The sequence below is a fragment of the Echeneis naucrates genome, chromosome 20, assembly GCF_900963305.1.
Source record: "Echeneis naucrates chromosome 20, fEcheNa1.1, whole genome shotgun sequence".
Taxonomy (NCBI): Eukaryota; Metazoa; Chordata; class Actinopteri; order Carangiformes; family Echeneidae; genus Echeneis; species Echeneis naucrates.
In genome coordinates, this window is record NC_042530.1 from 15,389,723 (window position 1) to 15,408,813 (window position 19,091).

Here is a 19,091-nt window from a genome sequence, read left to right on the forward strand (position 1 = left end):
TAAATGTTCAGTGTAACACTATATTCGGCACTGAAGCATGTGTGTACACTCATACATATACACAAGTCCATGCAAAAACATTATTATTGTGCTCCGATGACTTATAGTGTGTTTCATTTGTAACTCATCACAAGCCCGTCGCTCAGTTCTCTATTAAGGGACTGTTTGGAAAAGAACAAGCTGAGAAGAATGCAGACTCTCTCTCTTTGCTGCACGTCTGCACAGCCCTGCAGCGGTTTGAAAATGTTGTGGAAAGTATTAAAGAGGGGCGTGTATCAGGAGTGTGCGACTCCTGATTCTCCTCTCAGTCCATAATTTTCATGCTGACTTAATCTCACTTTGGCATTTGGCATCATATTTTTAAATTCATTAATTACGTATTAGGTAAAATAATGACAAAAGAGGCTGAAAATAACCATGACCATTCACAGAAATTGCATATTAGGCAGCTTTGGTTCTGGAGATTTATTTCCTTTTTACAGTTCCAACCGACATCTGTCATAATATCAAACCATAGTCCTCAAATTAAAGGTGAATTCCTCCTTCTGATACTGTTGTACATCATCTGCTCCAGGCATGCACACACTGTTGTGTTGATATGTCAAGAAGCCTTTCTAAGGGTAGTCCGAGGACAAAACATACACTGTAAGCTGATCTGAAATGGCAATTGTCATTAAGTGTCCCGTCGACATGAGTGTACATGAGTTTAAGAAATAGTTTGTCCTTTGCAAAGTCTTAGTTGGAGCAACTTCTAACCACCCAACTGTGAGTTCACATACCGGAGCAGTCAATTACGTGATAATAACGTTTGTTTTCTTCTGTTTACCAAAATTAACAGACCACAAAATTTGCTCTTTTAAATTTAAAAGGAGATGCTTCTACCTTTACAAAAAATTAAATTTTTCCTCATTTCAATGCCTAAAAATTTGTATTTTTCATACTCAACAACAACGTTGTTGAGGTGTGTCCTTAAAAATGTCCCAAATGTTTCAAGCAAGTGTACATGCCGTTTCCCCAAAAAGTTGACATTTAATCCACATTTTTAAGATTCAGTTTTTAGGTCATTGTCATTTCTAACCATATATTTTTACTGGATGAATGAGTTTAATCATCAGATGCCTGGAACTTAAGTTATCAGAGAAAAAAGCCAAGTAGAACTTTGGACAGCTCAGCTGAATGTCTGAAGAATGTCTGTGAAACTGATTTTTTAAAAGTGAAAACTTTAGCTTTATTCACTGTTTCTAAACATTTTAATCCTTTTCTAAACTTTATGAACATCTGGATCATAAAAGATCATAAAACAAAACAAATCAAAACAAAGTATAGCAGCAGTGTCATCTCCAAACTCTTCCCTGACATCTCATGTTTGCCGCGTAGCATCAGTGAAACTTTAAATGTGAAACGGCTTAATTCAGTGTTTTTCTCAGTCATAAAAGGAATCTTTTGTGGCTCATTCAACTCCAGATAAAAATCTCTTCTTCATTTTACAATAGTGCTGGATACAACAACTCTCAGGATCCCATACTATTTCATGACATCATCCATTGCCATTTTTATTCTTTTGATGGAGAGACCCAAAGCTGCAGAATTTACAGATGGTGTGTTTAGAACAGCAACATACTTTAGTTGATGGCCCTAAAATCTCCCTGCAGCTCTCCAGAGATACAGTATGTGCACACATAAAAGAAGAAAAGTCTGTTACATGTCACCAAGGGAAAATGTGAGTGTTTGAGTGTGATATCCAGGGAAACTCTTTGGCAGAGTGTTAGGCGGTACTTCTTTCACCTACAGCAAAGATAGCTGTCATAAAGCTGAGCTGCACAATACAATATTAGGTATTGGACACTGAGCTGTGCAGAGGTGTTTGCCAAGACGCTGGAACGACCATAAATCGAGTTGCACAGCTGCAAGCTTATGTGTACGTACAGTTGCATTGGAAATTAAAGACCCTCAGTCACACATGCTGACACGAACTTTACTTGTGTGTGTGTGTACTGTAGATTAATTTGTCTCTATCTGTCTGCTCTATTGTTTCTTCCTGACCTCCAGCTGGTTTCAGGAGAAGCTTCCGTCTCAGTAGGAGAGACAAGAAGACCAACAAGTCCATGTACGAGTGTAAGAAGAGTGAAATGTACGACATGGCTGATGTGCCCACATATGAAGAGGTCACCCCATACTGCAGGCAGGGTGGGGCTAAACACAGACTGGTGGTCCTAGTAGGTGAGTACAGAGCAGGACTTGCCTCAGAATCTGTTTTTCAGTTTTACGCAGCTCTCTTTCTGTGAAACCTGGCACTGAAGAAATCATAGACTTTAATAATGTGACCCAGAGCCCTAGAAATGAGCTTCCCAATGCAGGGACTCAGTCACATTCATCGTGGACCTCCTTCGTTAAACTTTTTTGCACTCAGTTGAATCGACTGAGCAGACCTCATATTAATCAGACACATTTAATACTTTCAATTGCGACACCTCCCTCTCAACGTCCCCTGAATTTTTCGAGCTGATTGAATTGTTGAAGGAACGGGTGTTACAAAGCTCTTCTTGAAATTAATTTTGTGGTTTCTTATTCTGCATTTCATACCTGGGAGACGACTGTTGGTGAAACCATGTGCTGGTCCAGGCACAACAGTAGAGACTGAAGTATTTCTCAGAACCAACTGTACCATCAGTAAGATCCAGGCTTTTCCACATTTTCCTTTTTAGGTTTGTTACTTGTAGCAAAAATATGTCAAGAATGTCCCAGACACAGATGGAAAAAAATATTCCCTAAATCTTAAGTGTGACTCCTTCCAATTTGTTTCCATTCATCAACGAGAACTCAAAAGTCTGTCTTCAACTTTTCATATTCCAACAACAGGTTTTAAGTATTTGCCAGTTAAATACAACTGGAAACAAGGTCTTTCTCGTCTTTCTTTCTTTCCTTTTCTTTTTTTTTTTTTTGCTCCTGAAAAGTGGTGCTCCGAGCCTGATTAACCAGGCCTTGGTTCACTTAAATATACACACGGTGCATGGACTTCATCAGACATGTTGCTAATTAGCAAGCCCATTTCCCTGCCATTGTGTCATAGCCTCAACCATAGGATACCGAAGCTCTCTCACCTGTCATGCTAATGTAAATATTTTCAATTAACTTCCAGGATTTTGGAGGACGATCCATGGACAATTTCAGATGTAACAAAGCAAAGGGCCAAGGAAAGATCTGCTTAATGTTTCTCAGCCTCCCTCTCCCCTTCTTCCTCTCCCCAGGGCCTCTTGATTTTTCTTATTAGAAATCTTTTCTGTCCAACCCTTTTCTCTCTGACTGCTCTCCCTATTTAATGTTATTCAGGGACACGTTCCTCCTTGATTTAATCTTTTTCAATCACTTTCTAGAAGAATCTGCATTTAAAGCAGCTTCAGGCATATACTGTACAACAGCTTTATTTCCAGCGATTTACATTTACAGCACATAAACAGTTTACACTGATAATGATGGCAGATTTATTATTGAAATTCTGAAAGGCTCCATATTTCATATTGTTCCTGTGGATTTTCTTATCGTATGTGTCAATATCCATATAAAGATATATGTGTAGCTTTAAGAACCAAAAAACGGCCTCTCTTCTAATTGATCTAATAAAAATGTAGATTTAAGGTAAACTCTTGGCGAAACAAAATCCTCTAATGTTGCATACATGGTGAGTCTTTACCTCTGATACTAGAGGCTTAACTTAGGACTGACTGTTTTGATAGAAGTCTTGACAGCTCTTTCTAAGGCTCAGTTTCTGAAAGGAGGCTGTGGGCATTTCTCTGTGGACTGACACCTTTGAAACTTTTTCAGTATTAATATAAAACTTAAATTCAAGGACTATATGGAGATCTAGGATTATTTCATGTAAAATTTAATGCTAATATAAAATCTACCTGTTTAAGATAGCAGAAAAATGGCATGTCATTCAAACTCACTAAATACTTACTGAAATATTATGTGCCATGGAAACTGCTAATAGACTGGAATGTTACTCTAAAGTTTTGGCAAACACTTGATCCTTATCCTTGAGGATTCTGGGGCTAATTCTTTCTATTTTTGGTTGTTTGCTGCTAAGAGGATATGGACTTCCTTTATACTGAAGCAGGTAGAAAAAAGTTGGCAATTTGTTTGTAGCAGCCTTTATCAGCTAAAATAACTGTCCCTGTCAGCTACACTATTAACTGTTAGCTATACTTTAGAGGGGAAGAAGGAAAGTCTACATCATTGTAGGACTTGCAGGCAGAACCAAACCCTCCCAACTTGACTGAGGCTAAGTCAGGCAGGACACACACACACACACACACACACACATACTATTTTTATATCAAACGTCTCCTTTCAGAAAGACCTAAAGACGTTTTTCATTAACTCACAGGTTCACAGTACCAACTAATGAATGACCCGCTGCCCACCTTTTGCATTTGAAAGGAGACTGAGATTTCTTTCAAAAACAAATCAAGATGCTTATCTTGGTTTTTATATTTTTTCATTTAAATCAGATGGCCAATGAAAACATATTTTTACATACTGCACAAGTAGTTTAACCCAACCACTGATGATTGTGAAAGAAATCAGATTATTTAACCTGACAAAATGGTGTGCTGATTTCCACATTTCCGTGTAACCTGACCCAGTGAACTTCAGCAAGATTATGATGAATTGAAAGTTTTCAGTCTGGGGTTTTGCCCAAACATATGAGTGTTTATGTGGGATCCAAATATATAAAACTGAGACTCTATTTTAAGACTTTGCCCTGCTTAAAATTTAGGGGATTGTAAATGTTCTGTGGTTACCTCTTTGCACCATGTGTCATCTTTTAAATGTGGTTGCAGTGAGGCACTGTTTTATCACCTGCCCTGGATGTGGGGCAGGCTAGGAGGTCTGAGACTGGGTCGAGGCATAAGGGGCCATGAGCTAGGCCTCATCAGGCCTGGCCTCTGCCTTTTTGTGCACACTGCATAGGATGCACTCCATATTTAGCCTGGAAGTTATTAACCTTGTGATATTAAAGGCAGCTTCTCTAATGAGTGTAGTAATGAAGTCTGACACTTTTACTGGCATAGCGATCTATCAGGCCAGAAGTACCACAAGAGGGCCAAAGTGAGAGACAGATGGAGGGAGAGAAAACATATAAATATAATGTAAATACTGAAGCACAATCCAGTAGATTTGGGAGTTATGCCTTCTTTATTGTAGCATACAGATTCATAATGTTCCGTTTGTATTGGGGCATTGTTAGAAACAAACAATGCACAAAGAGGTAACGTGTTTAAGGTCAAATGGTGGAACAGGGCCAGAGGGCACTGCTTCTGCTTATAAAATGCCTGATGGTGGGTCTGTTGGGCCCCTTTGGCAGATGCTGATACAACTGGAATAAGCTTTTATCACCGTCTGAGGTACTCTGAAGAAGGCATATTGCCATGCAACATTGAGATCATGGCAGGCAAGTGGCAAGCATGGGAGCGATGTATCAGGTGAAAATGGTTTTACAAGCATGTAAGAGTGGGGCCATTAGTTGGTCCCCTGTGCCTGGGCCTTGATGTCCACAGTCAGATTTAAGCAAATAAGCCTGTGTATAGGTTTGTGGCCTGCCAGGTGCACTGTCTGCACCCCTATGACAGGGCTCCTAAAAGCGCTCCTGTTACTGTGCTCTGCCACCTTCCGCACCTACTTGACCACAGCCTTGTTCAAACAGCACCGCTGCACTCCTACCCAGCTCCCAAAACAAATTTAAAATGAATTCCAGTCACTCCTCTTAATAAATCACCTAAACTCTAAATCCCTATGTTCCATGGCTTTTTTATTAAAGTGAAAAAGTCCCTCCGTTAAGATTGATTGCTGTCTTCACTTGGCCATGTGCTTGTTTAGGTGAGACGGTTACAACACAATGCCTCGTGCCGTGACTCCAAAGAGGGTTGATATTTTTCTGTTCTTTCTTTTTTGTCGACTTAAATCCAGTTGATCCCGAATGTGAGCGCACTGAGGAAACAGCTTTTGTCACTTACAGCAGTCGCACAATAGGACTCTGAAGCATGTGTTTGTAAGTGCAGAAGGAGAGGGAACATATAGGGTGTGAAATTGTGTGTACAGCAAATTATACATATTTTTCACCCCACAACATTCCACATAGAATCTATAGAAGACACACAGATGGCAAAAGAGGAAACAGCAGCACTCTTTCACATAATGATAAAAAGCTTGTCTTTTTTCAATGTTGTTTCCCTGTCCCTCCACCTAATCTGCATCACTTAGTGAACTCATTGTCCCATTTATTTTAGAGGAGCAGCCTGCTAAACACATTTGCCTGGAGAAATGACTTTCCAATAGGGTTTGATGCGATTGTAGTGCCTGCCCAGAACGTCAGGCATGCAAAGAATGTCAAGCCCAGATCAAGCGCTGTCTCTAACTGTCAAAACGCTGCAGAGCTGAAACCCTGAGCCATGCACTTGTAACTCCATAAGTGTTTTCCTGTCCAGTTTGATGGCAATGGTGATGCCAGTGAGTCTAAATTAATATGATATAGTACCAAAGTTCCAAAATGCTGTAGGATGGCTCTAGAACAGGAAAACAGTAAAGTGAACGGAGCATGATGTCCATTAAATCAAAACCAGCGTTAATAAGGTTACATAAAAAACACACATCTATACACGTGTCCCACGCTACCCACACATTCTATGAAATTAGGCCTTGGGGACATTTGCTCCAAATATTTCTGCAAAAATGCCAGATTTTCTTTGTGACTTGATATCATATAATTGAGTTTATTTCCCCACTTTGATTAAATTTTACCATCTCCTCATGCTGGCATCTGTCGAGTGCAAGGGATGATGCTCAGCCCCTGGAGCAGCAGATGCATCAATAGTCAATGCTCAATAGATTTTCCGGCCTTCCCCTCTCCCACTTGTTGCCTAAGTTTCCCCACAGGGAATGTGATGGAAAATCCGACTGACAACTGAGGAGATCCTCTTCCCTTCACTGTGATCCTACAGCGTAGTGCAGGTTTAATGTTCTGCCAAACGACAGTGTGAGAGGAACTGGGTAAAAACGAACTGTAACTGTAGAGTTGCTGTAACTTTATCACATTAAATCAATTATCTTTGCTCTAATGGCTTCCACCAGGTTGATTTTGTTTTAATTTAACGTAAAATTGAATTCACACTGTGGTAAATCGATTTACTGATGTATTAGAAAAATACCAAAGGAGTCAAGGGAAAAATTGTTGCTGCAGACTAAACACACAAAGTATATTCACTTCGATGAAATCAGAGGGCAACTTCACATTACAACCACACATGTAAAATAAATTCATTTAAAATATATCTATCACATTCTTACACAACTCTTTTCGTAGCTATAAAATTACTTATACTGTATGCAGTGTGCAGGTGTATTGTTTTATGGGACCCTCCACCATGAGTCCGCCGCAACCTGTCAAAATATATAATTTGATGTCCTAGTTCCATGCTGTGTTTTCTGAAGTCTTAAAATGAAGACAGTGATTGATTCTGTGACCATTCTTGATCTGCTCCTGTGTTTTTGAATCTGTGTAGGACCAACAGGTGTCGGCTTAAATGAGCTGAAGAGGCAGCTGCTTGTCGCCGACACTCAACATTTCAGCGTTACCATCCCACGTAAGTTCACTCATCTCATTGAGGTCCAGCTGAACATGTCTGTGGAGTCCACGGAGCATCTCCTGTTAGACTCTCTTTCTTCTTTGCTTGTCTTTCCTGTTCTTTCTGCATGTGTGTCTGTTATACACTATTTGTACTTGTATTTGTACACTATTATGTACTATTTATCTTGTTAGGGTCACCTGAGGAAAGACCCCTCAAACATAAGTAACGTAACACCACAGCTGTCCTGTCACATTGATCACGCTCCGCCTTTTCCGATCTACTGAGTCCATTCGCATCCACAAAGCCTCTTGTACATGTGCCCCCCCACAGACAAACACATTGGAAACACATTCACAGAGAAATATATGTCCACAACCTGCTAGATCAAATCCCGACTGCACCGTCTGCCAGTGCACCATTTGAGTTTTTAGCAACAAATCAAAATAATCACTTAAGGTGACGGATGTTTAGTTTACTTGTTCTAGTTCAGTTTTCACAGCATGTGCTGCCTCAGCTATGGTGGCTCAGTCTGAGACATGTACCAACTAAAAGACAGCAGAACTCAGGCAGTGTGGCTGGTACTTTTGAGGCCTCCGGCGCTTGGTTCTCCTCCTGTGTAATTGTCAGCTTTTCACAGTCTGCCTGACAAGCTCCAAATGATGGAGGAAATAGTTTTTCTCCTTCTGAACACGTGCCATTCCACTGCTTCACCAATTGGCACTCAGCTTTTCTTTTCTCCCTTCTCTCTCGATTTATTTCTCACTTTCTTTCTCTCTTTTTCTGTCCACCTCCTTTTTTCTCCTTTTACGGACCTAACGACAGCCTACCATAACTCTGAAAACCATCCAGCCCTGTTGCAAACGAACCACTCTTCACACATTGCCAGCATTTTTTAGGTCTTGGAGTTGTGAGATGTCCCACAGACAGCATGTAGGGACAAATCAATCTTTCTGATTTATACAGCCAAGCATTGCAGTGGCATTAGCACTTGTGTGGTTACCATCTGGGCCTTGGAGGGAACGAGCTACATGAATGTTGAAGTAAATATGAGGTTCGCTGATATTAATGGCTGTGTTTGTTACATGCTGTGCAGCTTAATGGATGTGTCCCTGTCGTATTCAGACATTTGAAATGTCCCTGGTATTAAAATCCCATCGGTGGGGCCTTTTTTCCACAAGGCCTGTTAATTGCTCTCAAATGTGACCTGTGATGCCATGTTTTAATAGAGCCCAGACAGTATGATTTTGACCCATATAGAAGACGTATGGTACAAGTTCTGGCTCTCATTGAGAGGAAAGAGACTCGGAAAGTATCTCATCTCTCTCCTTTTTAATGTTTGATTGCTGCCAGTGGACACATGGATATGTTTAACACTTGCTGTTGTTTCGGATTAAGCCCAAAAGCATTACCCTTTTTTGTTAATTTGAAAAGCGGAGGGACTGGAGAGACCAACTCGTTCTTATGGCGATTGTTGAAGCCTTGGGTTTCTCTCTCGCTCTCTTTCTCTCTTTCTTCCTCTCTCCATCCCTGTCCCCCTCTCTTTCTACCTACGTGTCGCTGTAAAATGTAAACCAGTCATCTAAGAAACTTAGGGAACATTACAGTAAGTCATTAGAGTAGGGGGTTAAACATTTTGACTCCAGTCCAAGCTGACTGATATTTTCCATGAAATGGGAATGAACGGATGCACATTCTTTTGTTGCACTGTAATTATTTTCTGTGCCACAGAGCAGATGCCAAAATAATGCACGGTGGATAGTGTTGGTCTAACTACGGGGAGGCTGTTTGGCTTTGTGTCTTACACATCTCAGAACAGGAAGGTTTAAGTATATGTTATGACATGGCTGCTCTGGCCTTCTCCTGTTTCCTACTGTTGTCTCAGCCTGATAAGAGAAACGCATTTATCTTCTTCAAGGTCTTCTTCACCACGGTTTGGATGTACGGCTGTCTTTTTTTCTCAAGCAAATGACACATTGTATAAATCACACCATCAGTTTTCCATGAGCCCTCTAGATCAGTCTGGACCACATAAAGTAAAGGCCCTTGTCCCTTACAAGAGCACAGACTCAACACATGCTAACAAAAAGAAAGACTCAAAGGAGAGAAAAGCAGGACTTGGCAGTTTTGTTTGCAGGTGATAAAAGTTTAATAGTTTGTTTTGGAGCTGGTTGGAGGGTGTCGGGTGTACACCTCTGCCCCCTGACCTTTGAAGCGTTCCTGAAACAAGCCGGAGTGTGAGTTGACCTCTTGGCCCTTACAAATCCAACGGCACTGCTCATGTTCCTTCCGCGCGCTGTCTCTGCCACCCTTTTTACAACAGGGTTTTATGGTTTACGGCCAAGTAAATGTAGAGACTTGATGTTAATGAGAGCTCCCAAACTCAATTACCCTACAGCAGCTAACACTGGCGAACAACGCCACAGCTTCTGTTCCTACAGGCTCTGCAGCCACATTACAAGAGACAGATTTAATAAGACACAGTAAACCTCCGCTGAATGTCAGTTTAGTGTCTGGGTTTAGTGCTGCAGCACTACAGGTTGTGTATTTTATAGTGCTATTACACAATAATATATACAAGGGTTGGCATGGCCCAACGCGCTATGTTTCAGACTTCCAGCGACGTTAATAAGGGGCTCAGTTCAGTTGGTTTCAGCCTTAGCAGTGAGTCACATAGTCTGGGTTTGAGGTAATCACTCTCTCTCTTCTACTCCCGCAGACACAAGTCGGGCCAAAAAGAACCAGGAGACTGACGGCGTGGAGTACCACTTCATCTCCAAGAACCTTTTTGAGACGGACATCCACAACAACAAGTAGGAACAACTGAATAGTGACTGGTAGCAGTGAAGAAAAAAAAAATTGTGACATAACCAACCCACTGTGAAAGATGGACACAGTGACCACCCAATAAATGTTAGTGGCCGCAATATTTCCAGCTCTAAAGCCTCAAAACTGCTCCACTGGTTTAACAAAAGATTTCTGATATACAGGTGGTACAAACACTAACTTTTAAACAAGCAACCATAAGGTTGCACAACTTATTTCCATGTGCTCCAGCTCTTAAGCTTCTTTCAGCAAGTATCTCAATGTCACAAAATCCTCTTTGCTTTGTTTTTTTTTATTTTAAAACATGAATATGATGTGTAAGTTTGAGTTCATTTGCAACTGTTAGAACTTGCTTGATAAATGATATTAACCATCAATTAATCCAACCGTTGTTAGCCTTTCATTTCAGCTAGTTAATTAATTGATTTGTCTTTCACCACTAATCACATTCAAAGAAATCACATGGAATCTTTAATTTAGTCTTTTCGTGTTTAAAAGTCTAATGAAAAACCCTGTGTTTAGAATATGTGATATCTGAGACCCTGCACCATAATGAGAACAGCAGAATCCTGTTTCAGTATGTGAACCACTAGAGGCAGTGCTGCAGTCTGACTGGTCCAGGACCTGCTGCCACTGCTCATATGTAGCCTCCCTGCTGTCGTGTGTGTGTCTCTGTAACCAAGTGTGAGCTGGTGTTGACAGGGCCGGGCCCTGTGTTGGTAACAGATCTCCAGACATTGGCCCCAAGGTCTCCTGTCTCTGCTTCCTCCTTCCCCCAGGCGCTCTCTGTGAATGTAGCCACACCACGGCCCGCCTTGACATTTGTGGCCAACAAACTGAAATCCAAGTTGTAATAGTCAGAGGAATGATTGATGCCTTTCTGCTGGTCTCACACAAACTGTAGGGGGAAAAAGATATATTGTAGGGTGCACATCCAAAACATTTACTCACGCAAACACATATGACATAGAGGGAATTGTGCTGGTGAGTTCATATGGAGTGTCAGAGCATGCAGGGAGAAGGAGGCATAGGGGTCTGTATATTTAGGCCATGTTGCGGTGCAGGTCGAGGCATGCAATGTTTTCCAGGAAGTCGGAGGGGTGAGTGGCACTGCTGTGATGTGGGGTGGATGCGTGGGACACTCCACACTGAAATTATAAGGCAGCAGAGCGGGCGAGGGGTGAGATGAACTTGTTTGCGTTATGCCTCATTGCATGCAGTAGAAACAATGCACAGGAATAAAATGACTGTGAATTAAGGCCACAACAACGTGTGTTTAGCTTGAACAGGAAAGGAAAGCCCTGTTCTTTGACAAAATGGCAACAGTCCATACTCTGGATATAGTGCTGAATATAGTCAATGGCATCTATATGCATTCTGCTGTGAACACGGTGATTGGTAAAAGGCAGGCTCTCTAACAAATTTTTCGTAGTAAAGTATGACGTTTATTGAGATTAAAAGGAGAAGATGAAAACTTTCTTACATGGAGAATTACCATAAAACTGTGTTTTTACATGGCACTGGTCACACTGAGGCAGTGACTCTGTCCCACACTGCAAACATATTAGCTTCAAATTCTTTCCACGTTGTTACTTTGCTTGCTGCCTTTTTTTTTTCCTCCTTGTTTTCAGCTAAAAATACACTCCCCCCCCCACCCCTTTCATGACATCTGATTGGTGTGAAAGGGGGAAGATTATCTGGTGGAAAACTGTTTGCTTGCTTGCTTACACCCATGCTAGGACAAAATCCCGGTGGATTGAAGGAGCTTTGTGGAATTTCTTGAACAAACAGGTGATACTGATTGAAAGGGTTAGCGTAGGAGATTATACAAAACCACACTCGGTCAAAGTGTCTGGTTTTTTGGTTCTGCTGGAGAACACTATCTTCTGATCTGTCAGCAGTTGAGAGAGTGATCCTCCTGTCCCTGTGGATTTGTAGGGTTTACATATGTTATTATTTCTATTAATAATATCTGGACTGTGCTGACACAGTCGACCAGATTAGGACGGCTTTCAGTGTTGCTCTCAAGAGACATTAATACTCATGTATTTCTGAGATACACTCAGAAATTAAATGATGTTGTTTCTTGCTGAACAGTATTTTTCTCTCTCCACCTCAGGTTTATCGAATATGGCGAGTACAAAGGGAATTATTATGGGACAAGCTTAGACTCAGTCCGCTCTGTCCTCTCCAAGAACAAAGTCTGTCTGTTGGATGTCCAACCTCATGTGAGTGACACAAACCCTTACTGTGCATCCTTTCCTCTGTATTTCATCATCCCACCACCCTTCACTGACATGTATTCTGAGCCCTTCGACACCACCGCTTTTGCCTATCTCCATAGCCGATCTCGCTTCTTGAGGCCTTGGCAGCTTACTGGGTTACCAAAAGCAGGTTTTTAAAGGGGGAAATTTTGAGGGAGCAATTACTACTAATTTCCTCTATTTGAAGATTTCCTCTTTGGCTTATATGTCTTGGGTGGTGGCGATCAGACCCTGCGCAAACGCCCAGCTTGTCGCTGAGCCCCAACAAAACCCTTGGGCACAATTCCCTTTAATCCGGGCCTGGTCCAGCTTCTGCCCTACCAGCTCTTCTCTGTTTGTTTTTGCTCAGTGGATAATAACACACAGGCACAAACATACTATTATATAGATTAGCCTGGCATGTCTTCAAACCACCCAGGCCTGAGCAGCATGAAGAGTCAGCCTCATCTACAGAGTCTGAAAAGCCATAAGACGAAGTCTAACTGGGAGTTTGTGTATTTCTAAATGTACTTTTTTGCCTCTTGTGTGTATTTGTGGTATGCTGCTGTAAGCAAATAGCCAAAGCTTATACTTTCACTATAAGCCTATTGCATAAAATGCTATTTGGATTAGATCACTGACAGTGTCGAAGCATGTTATTTATGCCATGTTGACTTGCAGAACAGCCACAATGAATTCTTCCCTCCCTTAGCTTTTTGTTCTTCTTCCTATCAGTTGTGGGTTTGGTCTCACTGCCTGTTAGCACAGTGAGAAGCCAGAGGAGGGTCTGAAGCCTGACGCCACTGCTAACCAAGGCGACCTCTCCCTACCCCTTGAGGACTAGACTCATGCTGTTTTCTCATGCAGTAGTTAGCAGACAGAGGCGAGAACAAGAGCAGACAGATGTGTCCTCCACTATCTTATTTATAATCTTTTTTATTGAGGGACTGGAACAAGTAAATATTTGACTTAATGAAAGGTTTGAATTGGGTGTCCTTGAACTGAGCAAACACATTTTTTTATGGTCTCTGCTGACAACAGTCAGGGCCATCTGTCCATCCGTCCCATTCTCATGAACGTAAAAACCTCTTGATTTAAATTTTTCACAATATTCACATGGAATCAGGGATGCACTAATTAGGTTTTGGTGCCCAAAAATCTAAATTGTAGGTCACAGTAACCTCAGAAACACAAATGTCTAATAGGACAAAATGGCATCATTTTATATCCAAATGATCAGAGGTCAATTTCACTGTGACATCAAACTGTTCTGTAATCTGGTCTTTAGTCAGCACAGTAGGAGACTCAGAGAATTTGTTGATTTGAGGCAGGCCACATATTAATGATATTGTAAGCCTTAAAGCCTGTGATCCATTGGGAATATCCACAGCCCTTCAAATTAGAATCACTGCATTAAGTACATTGCAGATATCTCTTTATTTCGTACATCTAATGATAATGAAATTGGTGAACACTATTTAAAGTACTTTCACACTCACACTGTTTTCATGGATGTCCTCCCTTCTTGTTACTTTACATTAACACGTCACACTCATATGTCTCTCCTCAGATGATAAAGCACCTGCGGACAGCCGAGTTCAAACCCTTTGTGGTGTTTGTGAAGCCTCCTCCGATTGAGAGACTGAGGGAGACGAGAAAGAATGCCAGGATCATATCAGGCAAGGACGACAAGGGATCAGCCAAACCTTTTACGGTAAGATGGCATCCAGCGAGGAGAAGATTTACTTCCCGCACAAAAACACATTGATCATCAATATGTGGTTTAGAGCCATTTAAACTCCAAAGTACCAGATGATTAGATTTGATCCACTGCGCTATTCAGATTAGATTAAGTTAGATGAAAGTTTAATGAAAAAGGTCATTACAGCAGAAAATAACAGGATACAGCTAACAAGGGCTAGATTAAGTAATTATCAGCGCAAACATATACAAACATGGGAAATGCATTTAGTTAGTAGTTTGTACCTGCAGGGAGTGAACTGTAAACATGCAGGAATCAGATCAGTTGGAGGACAGAGCAAGAGCTGATGATGAGATGAGGTGTTATCCTGTAGAAACACATGGTTTTACAGCTAACAGATTAACAGCACAAGAACAGAAACACTATCTGGACCCTGTGTGTATATTCTGTGCGTGAGTGATGAGGTCATCCCTTAACACACCTTCATCCCAGCCCAGCGGGGACACAGATGAAACCAATTAGACAGCATTTTGTGCCGTGAAGTTGACGCGTAGGAGAGTGGATGAGGCGGGGGAGGGGGGTGAAGGTGGATGATGGATTTCCCAGTCGCAACGAGTTCAGCGCTGGCTCACTCACTCTTTTGTCTGGATCACAACAGGCAGCATTAAAGCTTTGGTCTCATTCAGCAACACACTGAGGTGATGCTAAGGTAGGCCAGGGGAGGGAAAAACGCGAAAGGAGGAAGAAAGACAACGCTAACGAAGAAATAGAGACTGACTGACCACTGCCTTTGGGAGGAGGAGGGATCAGGGAGAAAACTGAGGTTTGCAGTAATAGCAGAGTGAGCAGAGACACCTGACATTGTTGCAAATTGATTTGTGTATGTTTTATGATTTATTGCTTATTACAGTCCACTTCCATACTACTCAAAGTTGAATGTCTTGGTAACTTAAATTCATAAACCTTAAATTCCTTCAACACTAAATTGTCAAAGATATTAGAACCCCTACCCTTCTTTCTTATCACTGTGATGCCTACTTTGTCATCAGTTGGTTCACACCCTGTAACCTGTTGCTCCCATTAATTTTCTGTGACAGAGCAGTAAATCCTTTAAAAAAGGGCATGATGGGATACCTTGTGGTGAGAGACCTGCAGGGAGTGAACAGTGCAAAACACAAATAAATGTACTCCCACCGGGAGGGGACTGAAAAATGCGGCCCTTAATCATTTACACCTGAGAGCAGCGCATTTTCTCCACAGCATTTTAGTTCATACACAACTAAAACTGAAATCAGACCTTGAATTACACTGATGAAGACCTTATTCTGTGTGTTTTGACTGTTTCTGATCCTGAGCCGAACAATGTGCAAAAAAAAAAAACACTTTGGGATAACTTTATCAGATCTGGCAGTCATTATAAGTTTGATTTTCTCTACAAAGAAAATATAAATATGATGTGATTTTTAAAACTATACGAACGTGCTCCCTTCAATCTGAAGATGACTTGCGGGCCAAGGGCTTCTCTTTGCCACCACAATGTTTCATTCATACTCTGTTCTGACACATTTTGTCTCGATTTAAATAATTGCAGCTCCTGAGAGCTGAGACTGAATGTTGCTCTTGGCCATATTACTAGAAGTATATTTCAAATTATTTTTCTCTCCTATTACTCCTTTTGATTGATGGCTCTGTGTCATATGAAGCACGAAATTATCCAGATTCAGGCAGAGACACATTTCTTCAACAACCACCATCTATACAATATTGATAATTATCAAAATGTTTGCCTCACATACACACATAGGAGCTGTCGCATATAAAAGTCAGCGTGCAAGAAGATCCCAGCTGAAAGCCAGCTGAGACTCAGACCATGCTGTAGCTGTTCTATGTCAAACTTTTAGAAGCCTGATACAGACACATATTCAGTTTGCACACTTCACATAGATGCATATTATTTTCTTGCTTCTCAGCAGGGGTCCAGAGAACAATCTTTAGTTATCACTACAGTTGCTTTTATTGCACACTTTCCCTTCACTTCACTTTATTCTCTCAAGTAATGGAAACACACATATATAAAACTGTGTGATACCAAGATATATTTCAGCCAGGTACCACACCACTGCCTGTACAGAGGTTCATGTGCACCGACTTAAGCCACAACAGATTTGCTATGAAAGTTTCTGCAAAAGAAGCAGTTGTTGGGTGAGTTGTCTCAGACGTCTTCTCTCCACCTCCAGCTGTTTTTCTCCCAGAGACAGGTCTGCTTTAATGATAAAGGCTCAGGAACAGTCGCTCATTGTTCCAGCAGAGCATGGCCAACTTTAGCCCCATTGTCCAAGCTGCAAAACGTTCACAGTCGGTTTTCAAAAAGAGCTGATGTAGTAGGAACATGCAAAAACAAGCTGGTGAAACACATAAATTAGATCCTGAGCACCACGACCGCTGCCGTGATCATTTAAAACTGATATTTAAAAATGTGTTTGGTTTTCGACACATTTCCTAATATAGAATGCAGGTGTGTTTTACTGACATCAATAAATCTGATTTCTAACTGAAGACTGTGTTTGCGCGTATGCGCATGTGTGTTTGCACGCGTCCATGCGTGCATGCTCAGGGTGGTTGAAAAGATGATTCTTGGGGAAGACACAAGCCGTTTTGTGCCACGAGTGTTGAAAATGTTTATAACCCCATAAGGAGAATTTTTCCTCTTCAGACAGATTTCAGATTTTACAGTAAAATGGACGCAGTAAAATCACAAATCTAATAAATACAGTAAAGAAAGCAGTGAAAATACAAGCAGTAAAAACATAACACTGACCAAAGTCTGTAGTCTGTAGAAACATCTCAAGTAAATACCACACTGAGACTCAATGGCCTCATATTGTGCAATGAAATGTGCCATTTATCTGTGTTAGAGTGAAGTATTTAAACAGGCACAAGACACTACATCATTTCATGTGGAAATTAAGCAATCTAAAGGCAGTGGGGAGAAATTAGTCCCTGGTGCATTTGGTCCTCCAGAAGTGGCATCAGCTCAAACTGCCCTCTGAGGGGAGCAATCCAGCACGGATCACTGGAAGCCAAAGAATATCCACTCACTCCAACTTGCCTTACTTTCCATTTCCATTTACCTTCATTATATTGATATGTTGCCCTTTTTATTTCTTCATCCATCAATCTTATTATTATTTTTTCTCAGGTTTTCTGATTCTCTTTCCATCTCTCTACCCAGCTTGCTGTCCCCAAAGCAGCTTCCTGCTGTGATTAATGTTATTTTACCTGGAAGACCTAAGTCAAGACAGCCTCAAATACTAGCTAGTGGACTTAGAAAACATTACAGGGGAAAAAAAGCAACACACACTGCACCAGGTTCTTTCAGTTGCCAAGACAGGTCAGAAGTGTTGTCTCGCTGGCCGCTGGACACAGCAGTCATCTTTAAGGCCCGGTCCAATGGTGGAAGTCCTGTGAGGGCTACAGACCAGATGACAGACAATGCAGTCTCACAGAGGAGCAGTGTCCTCCACAAGCCAACAAACTGTCTGCCCTCCCTGATCCTGTCATCATCTGTAACACAAGCTGATGAAACCATCTCATGTTCCTAACAAAATGGGATGAATTTGGTCTCTGCAAGGTAAATGCAACCTAGAGAGCCAGGCAGAAAAAAAGTCAGACAGGCTTTTCGCTCAGTGTCACAGTGGATAAGTATTTATATTTAGTTGCGCAGCTAATCTATTTTGAAGCGGAAAACCACCAGAAACATTGTGAAGGAACTTCTGGCTGGAAGGAGCATCTCCAAAAACTAAGCCATTGAGGAGTTTTCACTTTTAATAAGGATGTATTTATGTGTGTGCATGTTGTACAGTAAGCACACATGCAGCTTGACCCTGCATGTTTGTGGGAGTGGGAGCATGAGTTTGTGTTTGAATTCCTGTGCATAAATGTGCATCTGTGTGTATTTATAATTGTGTGCTTGGCAGACGGATTCACTATAAAAACTGTATCTGTCCAGAAATCTAAAGTTGAGCGCTCCCAGTAAAAAGCATGAGGCTAAATCAGTGCAGCCACTTTAGCCCTCACTGCTGCTCTAGGGGTAAGAACAGCCAGGGCCCACAAAGCTGAAACCAGAAAGCCTCAGAGGGACCACCACCAAGTGATACCTGGCCTCTGCCTATGAATACATGAGCCCCAGATCGACAATATTTACCTCCAGCCTAACACAAAAGATGTTATTTGGCTGTTCCTCACAGTCACACTGAACATCTGATTTGCATATTGACTATTGGAAAACTGTCCATCCTCTAGAGGACCCCAGCCTCTACTGCAGAAACTACACTACCTAAAGTTCAAAACTCACATAAAGGCGCCAGTGCTAACGCTCACGCATTAATGAACCCACTGCCTGTGAATAATCTGTGTGAGCATTTATTCATTCTGTCTTAGCATTTATTTGCGTTGATTGTGTAAACTACCACAATGAGCTACCACCTATCACAAACACCAGCGAGCAGAATAATATGTTCAACCAACCCGTCCTGTTTAAGTAATGGAAACATCTGGGACACAACTGGGAGAAAGTAAAAATCCTCTTAGCAGATGTCGCCAACATAGTGAAGGCTAACTGAAAAAATAAAATAAAATCTCACTTGTCATCTCAGCAGCTGTATAAAATTAGTCAAGTCATGACAAAAAGCCAAG

The 19,091-nt window shown here is 41.4% G+C and overlaps 1 protein-coding gene across 1 annotated transcript in view; it reads left to right on the forward strand.

Annotated features, from left to right (window-relative positions):
• The window catches only part of mpp7a (MAGUK p55 scaffold protein 7a), a 123,794-nt gene that overhangs the window by 101,256 nt on the left and 3,447 nt on the right, over positions 1–19,091 (forward strand). The window contains exons 12-16 of the mRNA XM_029529597.1: positions 2,050–2,220; positions 7,563–7,643; positions 10,345–10,438; positions 12,571–12,679; positions 14,265–14,408. Coding sequence (XP_029385457.1) covers positions 2,050–2,220; positions 7,563–7,643; positions 10,345–10,438; positions 12,571–12,679; positions 14,265–14,408 — 599 coding nt within the window. The remainder of the gene's footprint in view (positions 1–2,049; positions 2,221–7,562; positions 7,644–10,344; positions 10,439–12,570; positions 12,680–14,264; positions 14,409–19,091) is intronic.